The sequence below is a fragment of the Falco punctatus genome (assembly GCF_963210335.1).
Source record: "Falco punctatus genome assembly, chromosome: 20".
NCBI classification, from domain to species: domain Eukaryota; kingdom Metazoa; phylum Chordata; class Aves; order Falconiformes; family Falconidae; genus Falco; species Falco punctatus.
In genome coordinates, this window is record NC_137600.1 from 1,384,218 (window position 1) to 1,402,909 (window position 18,692).

Sequence of the window (18,692 nt, forward strand, 5' to 3'; positions counted from 1 at the left end):
GTTATTGCCCCCCCCCTTATCAAGGCCAAGGCTGTGCCAGGGCCATAAACAGGGGCAAGGGCGCCATGAGGGGTGGCACTGCCAGCTTTGGGGGACTGGGGTCACCTCGGGCACCCCAACACCGCTGCGCTGCCACTGCCGTGAGCGCGGCAGCCTGGCGTGCCTCGCCCCGCCGCTGGCACCGTGCTGCGGGAGCTGCTTGGCTCATGCAGTGCCACGGGCGCCTGCCGGGGTGCCGGGGTTCACCCAGCCCTGCCCCGTGGCGCACGAGGCAGGCGTTACCCCTCGGGGTACCGGTAATCATCCACCGAGGCGTCTTATCGGGGTTACGGTGTCTTATCGGGGAGCACGGCTCTGGTCCAAGGCTGCCTGCCGGCCCTGAACCCTTCCCAGCACCGGGGCAGAGGGCTCAGCACCGGCACCTCCCCGCGGGCACGGCAGCCCCGTGCCAGTAACGGAGGTTTGGCCACCTCCATGGCGCTGGGAGGCCACCGGTGGCCTGACGGGTGCCACCGGCACCGCTGTGGCAGCACCGAAGCGCCCGTGTCCCCTGCGCCGGGCTGGGTGTCCCGTGGTGGCGCGGCCTCTCCGCTTCCTTCACCCTGGGAAACCCGCGGGGTGTCCCGAGGGGGGCACGGCCCCCGAGCGTCCCCCTCTTTCCTCAAAACCAGGCAGGGTGGGAGCGGGGTGCCCCTTGCTGGGGTGGGGGGCAGCCGGGCACCTCCCCGCCGCGGCGGCTGGCGATCGATCGCGGTTAATGATCACAAGGGTTTTACGGCTCCGGCGAGGGCTGATTGGCTTCGGGGCGGTCAGGCCAGAAGACCTCACCGCGGCGGGCGACCGCCCAGGGGACGTGGTGTCTTATAGGGCGCGGGCGAAGCCGGTGGCACCCTTTTGCCCAGGATGCTGGGGTCCAGCGCGCTGGCCGGCGCCGTGTTCGGTGCCCTCCTGGTGCTGGTAGGTGCCGGGGGGTTGGCAGGGCTGGGACATGGTGACCACTGGTGGCAAAGCCATGGCGGCGCCCTTTGGGTGCTGCTTGGAGGGGCTGGGGGGACACCGGTGTGGTGCCTGTTAGTGGTGGCATCTGGAGGGGATTGGGGTGGCAGAGCCACAGAGATGCCAGAGCGATGCCCATTGTGGTGGCATTTGCAGGGGCTGGGGGTGGCAGAGCCGGGGGGACACCGGTGTGGTGCCCATCGTGGTGGCATTTGGAGGGGCTGGGGGTGGCAGAGCCAGGGGGACACCAGTGTGGTGCCCATCATGGTGGCATTTGGAGGGGCTGGGGGTGGCAGGGCTGGGGGGACACCGGTGTGGTGCCCATCGTGGTGGCATTTGGAGGGGCTGGGGGTGGCAGAGCTGGGGGGACACCGGTGTGGTGCCCATCGTGGTGGCATTTGGAGGGGCTGGGGGTGGCAGAGCTGGGGGGACACCGGTGTGGTGCCCATCGTGGTGGCATTTGCAGGGGCTGGGGGTGGCAGGGCTGGGGGGACACTGGCACGGTGCCCATCGTGGTGGCATTTGGAGGGGCTGGAGGTGGCAGAGCCACGGGGATGCCAGCATGGTGCACATCATGATGGCGTTTGGAGGGGCTGGGGGTGGCAGGGCTGGGGGGACACCGGTGTGGTGCCCATCGTGGTGGCATTTGCAGGGGCTGGGGGTGGCAGGGCTGGGGGGACACCGGTGTGGTGCCCATCGTGGTGGCATTTGGAGGGGCTGGGGTGGCAGAGCCAGGGGGACACCGGTGTGGTGCCCGTTAATGGTGACATTTGGTGGGCTGGGCGTCGTGCCCCATGGGCCGGGGTGCTGCCCACCGATCCCCCTCCCCCCCCCGCAGGTCGCACCGTCGTTGACCCCCGTGCACCGCGCCGGTTACTGCGCCTTCTACGGCGAATGCGGCCGCAACCCGGAGGTGAACATGTCGCTGGTGCCCTCCAACGTGCCGTGCCTCTCCAACACGCCGGCGCGGGTGGCCACGCGCACGGTGCTGAACATGCTCCGCAGCGTCTGCCCCGAGCTGGTGCGGGGGGACAACGAGACGACGCGGGTTTGCTGCTCCCTGGGGCAGCTGGTTGCCCTCCGGCTCAGCGTGGCGCTTTCCGGCACCGTCCTTTCCCGCTGCCCGGCGTGTGCCAGGAATTTCGCCAACCTTTACTGCAACAACATCTGCAGCCCCGACCAGAGCCTCTTCACCAACGTCACCCGCATCGTCAACCGCACCACGGCGCTGGGACGGCCCCAGCTCGCCGTCGTGGAGTACCAATGTTTTTACCGGCGGGATTTCGCCGACGCTTCTTTCGACTCCTGCAAAGGCGTCCGCTTGCCGGCTACCGGCGGTTACGCCATCGACACCATGTGCGGCCGTTACGGCGCCCGGCTCTGCACCACCCAGCGTTGGTTGGATTTCCAAGGGGATAAAAACAACGGCTTGGCACCGCTGCAGCTCGATTTCCAGCTGGTCCCCAACGGCACGCAGCCCGGCGATGGCATCGTGCCGCTGGCCGCGAAGGCTTGGCGCTGCAACCAGGCGCTCAGCACCCAGGAACAGCCTTGCTCTTGTCAGGACTGCGCCGAATCCTGCCCGCCGGTGGTCGCTCCCCCCGGCCCGCCGCCCCCCTTCCGCTTGGGCGACGCCGACGGCGCCTTGGTCCTCTGCGGGCTGCTCTTCGGCCTCCTCGCCCTCATCTTCATCCTCTCCTTGCTGTTCCGCAGCCGGCGGGTCAAGAAGGATGCGACGCCGGCGCTGGTGCCGGCGCGCGCCCCGGGCTGTGCGGCACGCCTGGGCGATGCCAGCCACCACCTGCTGGCGGGGGCTTTCTGCCGGTGGGGCACGCTGGTGGCCCTGCACCCCGTGGTGGTGCTGGTGGTGGTGGTGGTGCTGGCGGGTGGTTTATCAGCCGGTTTGGTTACTCTCCAGCTCACCACCGATCCGGTGGAGCTGTGGTCGGCACCTGGCAGCCGTGCCCGGCAAGAAAAAGCTTTTCACGACCAACACTTCGGTCCTTTCTTCCGCACCAACCAGGTGATCGTGACGGCGCCCGGCCGGCCCAGCACCAGCTATGAGTCGGTGGTGCTGGGCGCCAAGAACTTCAGCGGGGTGCTGTCCGAGGAGGTGCTGCGGGTGCTGCTGGAGCTGCAGGAGCAGCTGGCGGCCACCACGGCGCGAGCACCGGTGTCGGGCAAGGAGGTGACGCTGAGTGACATCTGCTACGCTCCTCTCAACCCCACGCAGCCCGGGCTGGGCGACTGCTGCGTCAACAGCGTCACCCAGTACTTCCAGAACAACAGCACCCGCCTGGCCATGACGGCCACCCAGGCCGACGGCAAGGTGACGGGCACGGTTGACTGGCGCGATCACCTCATCTACTGCGTCAAGTGGGTGCTGCTCCCCAGGACCCGGGGGAGCGTGGGCTTGGGGGGGTGGATGTAGGGTGCTGGGTGGTACCCATAGGGTGCTGAGCTGTGGTTTGGGGTGCTGCCTGCACCCAGGGTACCACCTTTGTGGCACCCAGCACAGCATGGTGCCCACAGGGTGCTGGGCTGGGGGGCTGGGGAGCTATCTATGGGGTGCTGAGCATGGCACAGTGCCCACGGGGTGCTGGGTTATGGGGTCAGGGTGATGCCCACAGGGTGCTGGGCACGGCACGGTATCTATGGGGGGATAGGTTGGGGTGACATCTGGGGTGCACCCAACAGGGCACAGGGTCCGTGGGTGCTGGGCTGTGGGTCAGGGTGCTGCCTGTACCCAGGGTACCACCTTTGTGGCACCCAGCACAGCATGGTGCCCACAGGGTGCTGGGCCGTGGGGTCAGAATGCTGTCTGTGGGGTGCTGGGCACAGCATGGTGCCCATGGGGTGCTGGGCTGTGGGGTTACAGGACAGGAGATTTGGGGTGATGCCCACAGGGTGCTGGGTGCAGCATTGGTGTCTGTGGGGTGCCAGGTTGTGGTGCTCTCTGTGGGGTGCTGAGCTGTGGGGCGCTGGACTGTGGGGTCAGGGTGCTATCTGTGGGGTGCTGGGCTGCGCGGTCAGGGTGCTCTCCGTGGGGTGCCCAGTAGGGTGCCGGGGTGGGTGCTGGATGGGTGCCAGGGGAGATGCTGGGGTGGGTGCTGGGGTTGGGTGCCATGGTGGGTGCTGGATGGGTGCCGGGACAAGTGCTGTGGTGGGTGCTGGGGTGGGTGCTGGATGGGTGCCGTGGTGGGTGCTGGATGGGTGCTGGGGTGGGTGCTGAATGGGTGCTGGATGGGTGCTGGGGCAAGTGCTGGGATGGGTGCTGGATGGGTGCCGTGGTGGGTGCTGGGGTTGGGTGCCGTGGTGGGTGCTGGATGGGTGCTGAGTTGGGTGCCAGGATTGGGTGCTGGGATGGGTGCTGGATGGGTGCTGTGGTGGGTGCTGGGGTTGGGTGCCATGGTGGGTGCTGGATGGGTGCTGAGTTGGGTGCTAGGATTGGGTGCTGGGGTTGGGTGCCGGATGGGTGCCGGATGGGTGCTGGATGGGTGCCGGACGGGTGCCAGGGCAGATGCTGGGATGCCTGCTGGGGTTGGGTGCCGGATGGGTGCCGCGGTGGGTGCTGTGGTGGGTGCTGGGGCGCAGCCCCTCACCCCGCGCCGTGTCCCCCCAGCTCCCCGCTCTCCTTCAAGGACATCACGGCGCTGGAGCTGAGCTGCATGGCCGCGTACGGCGGCCCCGTCTTCCCCTACATCGCCTTCGGCGGCTACCCCGGTAAGCAGCGACCCCGGCGGGGTGGGGGTGGGGGGCCGGCACCCAGGGGTGTCACCCGCTGTCCCCCCAGACTCCGAGTACACGCAGGCGGAGGCGCTGATCATCACCTACTCCCTGCACAACTTCCCCCGCCACGACCCGCGCCACGAGTGGGTGCTGAGCTGGGAGCAGCGCTTCCTCGAGGTGGTGGGCGACTTCCAGCGCGCCCACAGCCCCAACCTCTCCGTCACCTTCATGGCCGAGGTGAAGCACCCCATTCCTGGGGGGGGGGGTGTGGGGGGGCACCCTGGGGTGCCCAGCCCCCCCCTCACCCCTCCGCCCTGCTCAGCGCTCGCTGGAGGACGAGATCAACCGCACCACCGGGGAGGACATCCCCGTCTTCGCCATCAGCTACCTGGTGGTCTTCGCCTACATCGCCCTGGCGCTGGGCGAGTACACGGCCTGGCGCCGCGTCCTGGTACGCACCGCGGGGGGCTGGGGGTGCCAGCACCCTTGGGTGCCCCTGCTGGGTGCTGAGCGGTGCCTTTGGGTGCTGAGCGGGTGCCTTTGGGTGCTGAGCGGGTGCCTTCCCCTTGGGTGCTGAGGGTGCCTTTGGGTGCTGAGCGGCGCCTTCCCCCCTGCAGGTGGAGTCCAAGGTGACGCTGGCGCTGGGGGGCATCGCCGTGGTGCTGGGCGCCGTGTTCGCTGCCATGGGGCTGCTGGCGCTGCTGGGGCTGCCCTCGTCCCTCATCATCCTGGAGGTCGTGCCCTTCCTCGTCCTCGCCGTGGGCGCGGACAACATCTTCATCCTCGTGCAGGAGTACCAGGTCTGCGGGGGCGGGGGGCACCCATGGGTGCAGGGGGCCCCATGGGGCAGGGGGGCACCTTGGGGACAGGGCACCTGTGGGGCACGAGGGCACCTGTGGGCTTGGGGGGGCACCTGGGGGCATCGGGGAGTCACCTTTGGGTGCAGGGAGGCACCTGTGGGCTGTGGGGGGGGTCACCTTTGGGTGCAGGGGTCCCCATGGGGTGGGGGGCACCCATGGGTGCAGGGGTCCTCATGGGGCAGGGGGGCACCTTGGGGACAGAGCCCCTGGGGGCTTGGGGGGGCACCTGGGGGCAGAGCCCCTTGTGGGGCACGGAGGCACCTGTGGGCATGGGCTGGGGGGGGGGGGGTCACCTTTGGGTGCAGGGATTCCCATGGGGCAGGGGGGCACCTTGGGGACAGGGCACCTGTGGGGCACAGGGGCATCTGGGGGCATCAGGGAGTCACCTTTGGGTGCAGGGAGGCACCTGTGGGCCGTGGGGGGGGTCACCTTTGGGTGCAGGGGTCCCCATGGGGCGGGGGGCACCCATGGGTGCAGGGGTCCCCATGGGGCAGGTGGGCAGGGGGGCACCTTGGGGACAGGGCCCCTGGGGGCTTGGGGGGGCACCTGGGGGCAGAGCCCCTTGTGGGGCACGGAGGCACCTGTGGGCCGTGGGGGGGGGTCACCTTTGGGTGCAGGGGTCCCCATGGGGCAGGTGGGCACCCTTGGGTGGGGGCATCCCCAGGGGACACGGGCGCACGGGGCGCCCATGGGTGCAGGGGTCCCCGCTGGGCGCAGTGGCTGCCCCCCGCACACGTGGCAGCCCCGCAGGCTGGGTGCCGGGTGCCTGCACGGGGTCCCCGCGGTGGGGTCCCCCCCGGCGCCCCCTCCTCACCGCCCCCGGCAGCAGCAGTCGCAGCGGGCGGCGGGTGAGACGCGGGAGCAGCACATCGGGCGGGTGCTGGCGCAGGTGGCCCCCAGCACGCTGCTCTGCAGCCTCTCCGAGGTCATCTGCTTCCTCCTGGGTGAGCGGGGCGGGGGGGCACGGGGGGCACGGGGGGCACAGGGGGCATGGGGGCACAGGGGGGCACAGGGACACGGGGGGCACAGAGGGGCACAAGGGGCATGGGGGGCACGAGGAGGCACAGGGACATGGGAGCACAAGGGTCAAGGGGGCATGGGGGCACAAGGGACACAGGGGCACAAGGGTCGTGGGGGCCTGGGGGGCACAGAGGGGCACAAGGGGCATGGGGGGCTGGGGGGCACAGAGGGGCACAAGGGGCATGGGGGGCTGGGGGGCACAGAGGGGCACAAGGGGCATGGGTGGCACGAGGAGGTACAGGGACACAGGGGCATAAGGGTCATGGGGGCATGGGGGGCACGGGGGGGCACAGGGACATGGGAGCATGGGGGGGTCATGGGGGCCTGGGGGGCACAGAGGGGCACAGGGACACGGGAGCACAAGGGTCGTGGGGCCTGGGGGGCACAGGGACACGGGGGGCACAGAGGGGCACAAGGGGCATGGGGGGCATGAGGAGGCACAGGGACATGGGAGCACAAGGGTCATGGGGGCACAAGGGGCATGGGGGCCTGGGGGGCATGGGGGCACAGAGGGGCACAAGGGTCATGGGGGCACGGGGGGCATGAGGGGCACAGGGACACGGGGGCACAAGGGTCGTGGGAGCCTGGGTGGCACAGGGACATGAGGGCATGGGGGGGCACAGGGGCAGAGGTGACAGGTGCAGCAGGCGGGTGCGGGGTGCGGGTGCAGGTCCGGGTGCGGGTGTGGGGTGCGGATGCGGGGTGCGGGTGTGGGGTGCGGGTGCAGGTCCGGGTGCGGGTGTGGGTGCGGGGTGCGGGTGTGGGGTGCGGGTGCGGGGTGCGGGTGCGGGGTGCGGGTGCGGGGTGCGGGTGCGGGGTGCGGGTGCAGGTCCGGGTGCGGGTGCGGGGTGCGGGTGCAGGTCCGGGTGCGGGTGCGGGGTGCGGGTGTGGGGTGCGGGTGTGGGGTGCGGGTGTGGGGTGCGGGTGCGGGGTGCGGGTGCGGGGTGCGGGTGCAGGTCCGGGTGCGGGGTGCGGGTGCGGGGTGCGGGTGCGGGGTGCGGGTGCGGGGTGCGGGTGTGGGGTGCGGGTGCGGGGTGCGGGTGTGGGGTGCGGGTGCAGGTCCGGGTGCGGGTGTGGGTGCGGGGTGCGGGTGTGGGGTGCGGGTGCGGGGTGCGGGTGCGGGGTGCGGGTGCAGGTCCGGGTGCGGGTGCGGGGTGCGGGTGTGGGGTGCGGGTGTGGGGTGCGGGTGTGGGGTGCGGGTGCGGGGTGCGGGTGCGGGGTGCGGGTGCAGGTCCGGGTGCGGGGTGCGGGTGTGGGGTGCGGGTGCGGGGTGCGGGTGTGGGGTGCGGGTGCGGGGTGCGGGTGTGGGGTGCGGGTGCAGGTCCGGGTGCGGGTGTGGGTGTGGGGTGCGGGTGTGGGGTGCGGGTGCGGGGTGCGGGTGTGGGGTGCGGGTGCGGGGTGCGGGTGCGGGGTGCGGGTGCGGGGTGCGGGTGCGGGGTGCGGGTGTGGGGTGCGGGTGCGGGGTGCGGGTGCGGGGTGCGGGTGCGGGGTGCGGGTGCGGGTCCGGGTGCGGGGTGCGGGTGCGGGGTGCGGGTGCAGGTCCGGGTGCGGGGTGCGGGTGCGGGGTGCGGGTGTGGGGTGCGGGTGCGGGGTGCGGGTGCGGGGTGCGGGTGCGGGGTGCGGGTGCGGGCGCGGGTGCCGCTGACGCCGGCGCTGCAGGGGCGCTCTCCTCCATGCCCGCCGTCCGCACCTTCGCGCTCACGGCCGCGCTGGCCATCGCCTTCGACTTCCTGCTCCAGATGTCGGGGTTCGTCGCCCTCCTGGCACTCGACGCCCGGCGGCAGGAGGTACCGCGCCGGGGGGCACGGGGCGCCCTGCGGGGGTGGGTCGGTGGCACCGGGGGCACCCGGGAGGGGAAAGTGCCGGGGTGGGCACGGGGTGGGCAGCGTGGGCTGCGCAATGGGTGTGGGGGTGCCCAGGGTAGGCGTGGGGTCCCCATGGGGGTCGGGATGTTCAGGGTGGGCACAGCATGGGCATGGGATGCCCATGGGTGTGGGGGTGCCCAAGGTGGGCACAGGCTGGGCGTGGGGTGCCCATGGGTGTGGGAGTGCCCAGGGTGGGCATGGGGTCCCCGTGGGGGTCGGGATGCCCAGGGTGGACGTAGGGTGCCCATGGGTGTGGGGGTGCCCAGGGTGGGCATGGGGTCCCCGTGGGGGTCGGGATGCCCAGGGTGGACGTAGGGTGCCCATGGGTGTGGGGGTGCCCAGGGTGGGCATGGGGTCCCCGTGGGGGTCAGGATGCTCAGGGTGGGCACAGGGTGGGCGTGGGATGCCCCTGGGTGTGGCGGTGCCTGAGGTGGGCACGGGGTGGGGGTGGGGTGCTCAAGGTGGTCACAGGGTGGGGGTTGGGGTGCCCAGAGTGGGTGCAGGGTGGACGTGGGGTGCCCATGGGGATGCCCGGGGTGGGCACAGGGTGGGCATGGGGTGCCCATAGGTGTGGGGGTGCCCAGGGTGGCCACAGGGTGCCCATGGGTGTGGGGGCACCCAGAGTGGGCACAGAGTGGGTGTGGGGTGTCCGTGGGTGTCAGGGCGCCCAGGGTGGGCACAGGTGGGCGTGGGGTGCCCATGGGTGCCTCAAGTCCTTGGGGTGCCCCAGATGGATATGGGGTGCCCATGGGTGTGAGGGTGTCAGGGGCTGGCATGGGGCGACATTGAGGTCCCCAAGGCAGACATGGGTTCCCCAGGGTGGGTGTGGGGTGGCCATGGGTGCCCGAAATCCTTGGGGTGCCCCAGACGGGCAGGGGGTGCCCACGGGAATGAGGGTGCCCAAGGTGGGTGTGGGGGTGCCCGGGGTGGGCGCAGGGTGGGTGTGGGGTGCCCATGAGTGTGGGGGTGTCAGGGTTGGCATGGGGTGACACTGGGGTCCTCAGGGTGGCCGTGGGGTCCCTGGGGTGGTCCCGGGGTGGCCATGGGTGCCCAAAGTCCTTGGGGTGCCACGGGTGGGCACGGGGTGCCCAGGGGTGGTTGGGACCCATGGACAGGGGTGTGCGCGGGGCGGGTGGGGGGCCCTGGGTGGGTGGGGGGCTGTGCCAGGACCCGTGCCAGGACCCGTGCCAGCCTGGCGCTACCCGCAGGCCGCCCGCTTCGACCTGTGCTGCTGCTGTGGGATGGGCAAGGGGGGGCCCGTGGGGCCGGGGGCCCGGCTGCTGCGCCCACTGCTGCGCCGCTACTACACCCCCCTGGTGCTGCACCGCCGGGTGCGCCCCGTCGTGGTGAGGGGCTGGGGGGGTCAGGGGGACTTGGGGGGCTGTGGGTGGGCTGTGGGTGGGGGGGACTGGAGGGCACTGGGGAGGTCTGGGGGGGACACTGGGGAGGTCTGGGGGGGGCTGGGGGGGACACTGGGGAGGTTGGGGAGGTCTGGGGGGGACTGGGGGGCAGTGGCGCAGCTGGGAGTGTCTGAAGTGGGGGGGCTGGGGACCTGGGTAGGTCTGGGGGGCTGGGGGGGGGGACTGGAGGGCACTGGGGGACCTGGGGGGGCCGTGGGGACCTGGGGAAGTCTGAGTGGGCTGGGGGTGGGGAGGTCTGGGGGGGGGCTGGGGGATGGGACTGGAGGGCGCTGGAGGATCTGGGGGGGGACCTGGGGAGGTCTGGGCATGGGGGTCTAGGGGTGGCCGGGGGGGGTCCAGGGGTTTGGGGGTTCTGTGGGGGTTGGGGGGCTTCTGGAGGCCTCCAGGAAGTTTGGGGAGTCATAGAGGTGGCGTGAGGGGCCGGGGGTTCCTGGGGGTGCTGGGCTACTCACAGGGGTGCCAGTGGGTCCTGGGGGGTCCCAGGGGTGCCGGGGGTTCCAGGGGTGCCGTGCCCCTCACGGGGGTCCCAGGGGGCCGTGCCCCTCACGGGGGTTCCAGGGGGGCCGTGCCCCTCACGGGGGTCCCAGGGGGGCCATGCCCCTCACGGGGGTGCCCCCGCAGGTGCTGCTGTTCCTCTTCCTGGGCTGTGCCGGGCTGTACCTGGCGCTGCAGGTGCCCGTGGGGCTGGACCAGGAGCTCGCCATGCCCGAGGTGGGGCCGGCTCCGGGGGGCTGGGGGTACCTGGACGGGGACATGTGGGGACGGAAAGGGCCCCTGTGGGCATGTACAGGGGTGGTATGGCCCCTAGAGGGGCGTGGGGATGGCATGACCCCATAGGGGTCTGCACAGGGGTGGGGTGGCCCCTATAGGGACAGTGTAGTCCTGTATAGGGCCAGCACGGGGCCGGCGTGGTCCCTATGGGGATGTCGTGGTCCCTATGGGGCTGGCATGGGCCGGCGTGGTCCCTATGGGGCCGGCGTGGTCCCTATGGGGATGTCATGGTCCCTGTGGTCCCTATGGGGATGTCGTGGTCCCTATGGGGCCGGCATGGGCCAGTGTGGTCCCTATGGGGCCGGCGTGGTCCCTATGAGGATGACATGGTCCCTATGGGGCCAGCACGGGGATGGCGTGTTCCCTATGGGGCCAGCATGGGCCGGCGTGGTCCCTATGGGGATGTCGTGGTCCCTATGGGGCCGGCGTGGTCCCTGTGGTCCCTATGGGGTTGTCGTGGTCCCTATGGGGATGTTGTGGTCCCTATGGGGCCAGCATGGGCCAGCGTGGTCCCTATGGGGCTGGCATGGTCCCTATGGGGATGTCGTGGTCCCTATGGGGATGGTGTGGGCCAGCGTGGTCCCTATGGGGATGACGTGGTCCCTATGGGGATGGCGTGGTCCCTATGGGGATGACGTGGTCCCTGTGGGGCCAGCACGGGGATGACGTGGTCCCTATGGGGCCGGCGTGGTCCCTATGGGGATGTTGTGGTCCCTATGGGGCCGGCGTGGGCCAGTGTGGTCCCTACGGCCCCATATGCCACCAACGGAGCTGACAGCCCGTACGGGGGGCCACGGGGGGTGCCACAGGGAGCGGGTGGCCCGGCCCTACGCAGGGACACGTGGGGCCCCGCAGGACCCTATGGGTGCCACGGGCCCCCCGGGCTGACGGGGTGGGGGTCCCCCAGGACTCCTACATGCTGCAGTACTTCGCGGCGCTGAACCGGTACCTGGCGGTGGGGGTGCCCACCTACTTCGTCACCACCGGCGGCTACGACTTCTCCTCCACGAACGGCACCAACGGCATCTGCTCCAGCGCCGGCTGCGACGCCGACTCCCTCACCCACACCATCCAGTACGCCACGCGCTTCCCCAATGTGTGAGTGGGGCGGGGGAGGGGGTGCGGGGGGGGGATGGGCAGGGTGCCACCGGCCTCCTGCCAGCCCCTTCCTCCGCCCAGGTCCTACCTGGCCATCCCCGCCACCTCCTGGGTGGATGATTTCCTCGACTGGCTCAACCCCACCGGCCGCTGCTGCCGCATTCACCAGTTTGGCAACCACACTGGGGAGTTCTGCCCCGCCACCAGTGGTGAGAGGGCGCGGGGGGTGGCACGTGGGGTCTACGCTGGGGTGGCTGTTGGGTGCCCACCATGGTGGGTGGCCATTTGAGTGTATGTTGGATGCCCACCATGGTGGCTGTTGGGTGCCCACCATGGTGGGTGGCCATTTGGGTGTACGTTGGGTGCCCAGGGGATATGGTGTGTGCCCACCATGGTGGCCATTGGGTGTACATTGCGTGCCCACTAAGGTGGCTGTTGGGTGGCCATTTGGGTGTACATTGGGTGCCCAGGGTGTACGTTGGGTGCCCACCATGGTGGCCATTGGGTGTATGTTGGGTGCCCACCACAGTGGCCATTTGGGTGTACATTGGGTGCCCACCATGGTGGCTGTTGAGTGCCCACCGTGGTGGGTGGCCATTGGGTGTACATTGCGTGCCCACTGTGGTGGCTGTTGGGTGGTCATTTGGGTGCATGTTGGCCGCCCAGGGGGTATGGTGGGTGCCCACCATGGTGGCCATTGGGTGCTCACCGTGGTGGCCATTGGGTGTACACTGGGTGCCCACCACGGTGGCTGTTGGATGGCCATTTAGGAGTACGTTGGGTGCCCACTATGGTGGCGGTTGGGTGGCCATTTGGGTGTACGTTGGGTGCCCACCCATGGTGGGTGTACATTGGGTGCCCACTATGGTGGCGGTTTGGTGCCCACCATGGTAGGTGGCCATTTGGGTGTACGTTGGGTGCTCCCCATGGTGGCCATTGGGTGTACATTGGGTGCCCACTATGGTGGCAGTTGGGTGCCCACCATGGTGGGTGGCCATTTGGGTGTACGTTGGGTGCCCACCATGGTGGCTGTTGGGTGCCCACCATGGTGGGTGGCCATTTGGGTGTACGTTGGGTGCCCACCATGGTGGCTGTTGGGTGCCCACCATGGTGGGTGGCCATTTGGGTATACGTTGGGTGCCCACCCATGGTGGGTGTACATTGGGTGCCCACTATGGTGGTGGTTGGGTGCCCACCATGGTGGGTGGCCATTGGGGTGTACGCTGGGTGCCCACCATGGTGGCCACTGGGAGCCTGTTGTGATGTCCCCTGGGGGCCTCGCGGGTGCCTGCCGTGGTGCCCGTTGGGTGCTGGCCCCGGCTCCCCGTGGGCGCCCGCGGGGCGCTGAGCGCGGCTGTGCCCACAGATGACCCCACCTGCTTCAAGTGCCTCAAAGTCACGCGGCGCCCGACGGTGGAGGAGTTCGAGCGCTTCCTGCCCTGGTTCCTCCACGACCGCCCCACCCTGCAGTGCGCCAAGGGGTAGGTGCCACCGGGGGGGGACACCCCGGCTCTGGGTGCCCCCTCCCCACGGCCCTGGGAGCCCCCCCTCACCCTTTTCCCCCCTCCCACAGCGGTCTGGGCGCCTACGACACGGCGGTGAGCATGGACGCCAACGGCACCATCCTGGGTGAGTGCAGGGTGGGTGGCGCAGGGTAGGGGGGCACCCTAGGGTGCCTGGCTGACCCCCCCCCGCCCCTGCCATCTCCGGCAGCCACCCGTTTCATGGCGTACCAGCGCCCGCTGCGCACCTCGCAGGAGTACACGGCGGCGCTGCGGGCTGCCCGCGCCCTGGCCGAGGAGCTCACCGCCACGCTGCGCCGCGTGCCCGGCACCCATCCAGACTTCCGAGTCTTCCCCTACACGTGAGCACCCGCCGCGGGTCGGGGCGCTCAGCTGCGGGAGGGTGGGGGAGGGGGTGCCCAGTGCAGGGTGCTGTGGGTGCTCCGGTTGGGGGTCAGGGTGGGTGCCCAGCTTGGGGTGCTGAGCCGGGGGTCTGTGTGGGTGCTGAGCCGGGGGTGGTGTGGGTGCTGAGCCGGGGGTCCGTGTGGGTGCTGAGCCGGGGGTGCTGTGGGTGCTGAGCTGAGGGTCCGTGCGGGTGCTGAGCCAGGGGTGGTGTGGGTGCTGAGCCGGGGGGGTCCGTGTGGGTGCTGAGCCGGGGGTCCGTGTGCGTGTGCAGTGAGGGGTCTGTGTGGGTGCTGAGCTGGGGGTCCGTGTGGGTGCACAGTGAGGGGTCCCTGTGGGTGCTGAGCTGGGGGTGCTGTGGGTGCGCAGTGAGGGGTCCCTGTGGGTGCTGAGCTGGGGGTCCGTGTGGGTGCTGAGCCGGGGGTGCTGAGCAGGGGGTGCTGAGCCGGGGGTGCTGTGGGTGCCCAGGTGGGGGTGCCCAGCCGGGCGCTGTGGGTACCGGGTGGGGGGCGCCCCGCGGGGGGGCACAGGCGCTGGGGTGCCAGCGTGGCGGTGCCGCCCCGGCAGGGTGACCTACGTCTACTACGAGCAGTACCTGACGGTGGTGGCCGAGGGGCTGGTGACGCTGGCGCTGTGCCTGGTGCCCACCTTCGGCGTCTCCTTCCTGCTGCTGGGCATGGACCTGCGCTCCAGCGGCGCCACCCTCCTCACCATCACCATGGTCCTGGTGGACACCGTGGGCGCCATGGCCCTCTGGGACGTCCCCTACAACGCCGTGGCCCTCATCAACCTTGTCGCGGTGCGGGGCACGCGGGGTGGCGCAGGGACCTGGGGCACGGAGGGTGGCACGTGGGGTGGCATGTGGGGTGGGTGGCACAGGGAGCACATGGGGTGGCACAGGGACTTGGGACATGTGGGGTGGCACGGGGACCTGGGGCACATGGGGTGGCACGGAGAGCACGTGGGGTGGCACGTGGGATGGCACGGGGACCTGGGGCACTTGGGGTGGCACAGGGAGCACATGGGGTGGCACAGGGACCTGGGGCACGTGGGGTGGCACGTGGGATGGCACGGGGACCTGGGGCACTTGGGGTGGCACGTGGGGTGGCACAGGGACCTGGGGCATGTGGGGTGGCATGGAGAGCACGTGGGGTGGCACAGGGACCTGAGGCACATAGGGTGGCACAGAGAGCACGTGGGGTGGCACGGGGACCTGGGGCACATGGGGTGGCACAGAGAGCACGTGGGGTGGCACGTGGGATGGCACGGGGACCTGGGGCATGTGGGGTGGCACATGGAGCATGTGGGGTGGCACAGGGACCTGGGGCATGTGGGGTGGCACATGGGGTGGCATGTGGGGTGGGTGGCACAGGGAGCACATGGGGTGGCACAGGGACCTGGGGCACGTGGGGTGGCACGGAGAGCACGTGGGGTGGCACAGGGACCTGGGGCACCTGGGGTGGCACGGAGAGCACCTGGGGTGGCATGTGGGATGGCACGGGGACCTGGGGCACTTGGGGTGGCACATGGGGTGCCCCAGGTCCCTGTGCCACGTGGAGCACATGGGGTGGCATGTGGGGTGGCATGTGGGGTGGGTGGCACAGGGAGCACATGGGGTGGCACAAGGACCTGGGGCACGTGGGGTGGCACATGGGATGGCATGGGGACCTGGGGCACGTGGAGTGGCACATGGGGTGGCACGGAGAGCACGTGGGGTGGCACGGAGAGCACGTGGGGTGGCACGGGGACCTGGGGCACGTGGGGTGGCACAGGGACCTGGGGCATGTGGGGTGGCATGGAGAGCACGTGGGGTGGCACGGGGACCTGAGGCACATAGGGTGGCACAGAGAGCACGTGGGGTGGCACGGGGACCTGGGGCACATGGGGTGGCACAGAGAGCACGTGGGGTGGCACGTGGGATGGCACGGGGACCTGGGGCATGTGGGGTGGCACATGGAGCATGTGGGGTGGCACAGGGACCTGGGGCATGTGGGGTGGCACATGGGGTGGCATGTGGGGTGGGTGGCACAGGGAGCACATGGGGTGGCACAGGGACCTGGGGCACGTGGGGTGGCACGGAGAGCACGTGGGGTGGCACAGGGACCTGGGGCACCTGGGGTGGCACGGAGAGCACCTGGGGTGGCATGTGGGATGGCACGGGGACCTGGGGCACTTGGGGTGGCACATGGGGTGCCCCAGGTCCCTGTGCCACGTGGAGCACATGGGGTGGCATGTGGGGTGGCATGTGGGGTGGGTGGCACAGGGAGCACATGGGGTGGCACAAGGACCTGGGGCACGTGGGGTGGCACATGGGATGGCATGGGGACCTGGGGCACGTGGAGTGGCACATGGGGTGGCACGGAGAGCACGTGGGGTGGCACGGAGAGCACGTGGGGTGGCACGGGGACCTGGGGCACGTGGGGTGGCACAGGGAGCTGGGGCATGTGGGGTGGCACACAGGGTGGCACAGGGACCAGGAGCACGTGGGGTGGCACATGGGGTGGCACGGGAACCTGGGACATGTCGGGTGGCACAGGGAGCATGTGTGGTGGCATGTGGGGTGTCATGAGGACCTAGGGCACATGGGGTGGCACGGGGACCTGGGGCATGTGGGAGGACGGGGGTGGCACATGGCACGGCCTTGGGGGTACAGGAGGTGGCAGAAGGCCCAGGGACATGCGGGGTGGCATGGGGACAGAGCAGCCTGGGACATGTGGGATGGCAGAGGGGTACGTGGGGTGGCATGGGGACATGTGGGGTGGCATGGGGACACCTGGGGTGGCATGGGGACACCTGGGGTGGCATGGAGGACATGTGGGGTGGCATGGGGACACGTGGGTTGGCATGGAGGACATGTGGGGTGGCATGGAGGACATGTGGGGTGGCATGGGGACACGTGGGTTGGCATGGGGACACCTGGGGTGGCATGGAGGACATGTGGGGTGGCATGGGGACACGTGGGGTGGCATGGGGACACCTGGGGTGGCATGGGGACACCTGGGGTGGCATGGAGGACATGTGGGGTGGCATGGGGACACGTGGGTTGGCATGGAGGACATGTGGGGTGGCATGGAGGACATGTGGGGTGGCATGGGGACACGTGGGTTGGCATGGGGACACCTGGGGTGGCATGGAGGACATGTGGGGTGGCATGGGGACACGTGGGTTGGCATGGGGACACCTGGGGTGGCATGGAGGACACGTGGTTTGGCATGGGGACACCTGGGTTGGCATGGGGACACCTGGGTTGGCATGGAGGACACGTGGGTTGGCATGGGGACACCTGGGGTGGCACGCGTGGGGTGGCTTTGGGGGTACAGGAGGTGGCAGGTGGCCTTGGGACACGCGGGGTGGCGCGGGGCCGTGGGGGCGCACCGGCACAGGACGGGCACCCGGTGCCAGCCCGGCGGGGCGCCCCGGGGTGCCCCCAGGTGACAGCGGGTCCCCGCAGGCTGTGGGCATCTCGGTGGAGTTCGTGTCCCACCTGACGTGCGCCTTCGCCCACAGCCCCGCGCCCAGCCGCGTGGGCCGCGCCGCCGACGCCACCGTCAACATGGGCAGCAAGGTGGGCACGGCTGCGGGACGCCCCCCCCCCCCCTCCCCCGGCCGGGGTGACCCGGCCGGCGCTGACCCTGTCACCGCAGGTGGTGGCCGGGGTGGCCATGACCAACCTGCCGGGCATCGTGGTGCTGGCCTTCGCCAAGGCGCGCCTGGTCCGCATCTTCTTCTTCCGCCTCAACCTCATCGTCACGCTGGCGGGGCTGGCGCACGGGCTGCTCTTCCTCCCCGTCCTCCTCAGCTACGTCGGTAAGACCCCCCCGTGCCCCCCCCCCCCCTGCCCCCGCTGTCCCCCCCCCTGTCCCCCCCAGGACAGCCTGTCCCCAACTGTCCCCACAGGGCCCAGCCCGCGGGTGCCGGCGGGGGACGCAGCGGCTGGTGTGGGGCAGGGTGTGGGGCTGGCCCTCGGCAACCCCTGCTTCAGGGACAAGGACAAGGACAAGGACTGAGCCCCCCTGCCCCTCCCCCCCCCCCCTCCCCCCCCCCCTCCCCTACGGCTCTTGTATTTAAACTGGTTTTCTCAGAGGCGGGACTGGGTTTAATTGGGATGTCTGGGGCACGTGGGGATGGGGACATGCGGGGCACAAGGGGACGGTTGGGGACAAGGCAGTGGGTGGTGTGGGGACGGGGGTGGGGCATGGGGTGTCACGGGGACGTGTGGGGCACACGGGTGTTGTGGGGACGGGGTCCCGTGGGGGACACGGACCCCATGGGGGGGGACAAGGACCCCATGGGGGGGGACAAGGACCCCATGGGGGGGGACAAGGACACCATGGGGGGGGACAAGGACCCCCTAGGGCGCCCCCCAGCCCCCCGAGTGCCACCATCGTGCTGTGGGCAGGGAGACGGTGGCTGGAGGCCATGGGGGGGAGGAATGGGGGCACTGGGCAGTACTGGGCTGGTACTGGAGGTGCTGGGAGGCACTGGGATGGCTCTGCATGGCCACTGGGAGCACTGGGGGGGAACTGGGATGGCTCTGAATGGCCACTGGGAGCAATGGGATGGCTCTAGGGGGGAACTGGGATGGCTCTGAATGGGCACTGGGAGCACTGGGATGGCTCTGGGAGGGCACTGGGATGGCTCTGAATGGCCACTGGGAGCACTGGGATGGCTCTGAATGGCCACTGGGAGCACTGGGGGGCACTGGGATGGTTCTGGGAAGAGGGGAACTGGAATGGCTCTGAATGGCCACTGGGAGCACTGGGGGGCACTGGGATGGTTCTGGGAAGAGGGGAACTGGAATGGCTCCGAATGGCCACTGGGAGCACTGGGGGGGAACTGGGCTGGCTCTGAATGGCCACTGGGAGGCGTTGGGCCGGTTCGGGGGGGGGGGCAGCGGTGACTTCTGGGAGAACCTGGGGGCTCCTTGAGCTGCTCGGGGGGAGCTGGTGGCTGGGGGGGGGGATGGGGGGTGAGGGGGGGCCCCGCCGTGGTTGGGGTCTGTGCCCGGCCGGGCACTGGTGGGGGTGC

The 18,692-nt window shown here is 70.5% G+C and overlaps 1 protein-coding gene across 1 annotated transcript; it reads left to right on the plus strand.

The window, feature by feature from the left end:
• On the plus strand, nucleotides 1-17,671 carry NPC1L1 (NPC1 like intracellular cholesterol transporter 1; the record flags this gene model as incomplete). Its single annotated transcript, XM_080370361.1, has 19 exons — nucleotides 1-957; nucleotides 1,835-3,372; nucleotides 4,619-4,719; nucleotides 4,790-4,962; nucleotides 5,048-5,176; nucleotides 5,343-5,525; nucleotides 6,415-6,529; nucleotides 8,265-8,392; nucleotides 9,679-9,816; nucleotides 10,513-10,602; nucleotides 11,570-11,760; nucleotides 11,842-11,969; nucleotides 13,127-13,241; nucleotides 13,334-13,389; nucleotides 13,474-13,624; nucleotides 14,232-14,463; nucleotides 17,116-17,229; nucleotides 17,309-17,471; nucleotides 17,562-17,671. Exons 1-19 carry the CDS (start codon nucleotides 904-906, stop codon nucleotides 17,669-17,671), a joined length of 3,909 nt encoding a protein of 1,302 aa, XP_080226487.1. The 5' UTR covers nucleotides 1-903.
• Nucleotides 17,672-18,692: the final 1,021 nt, after the last annotated feature.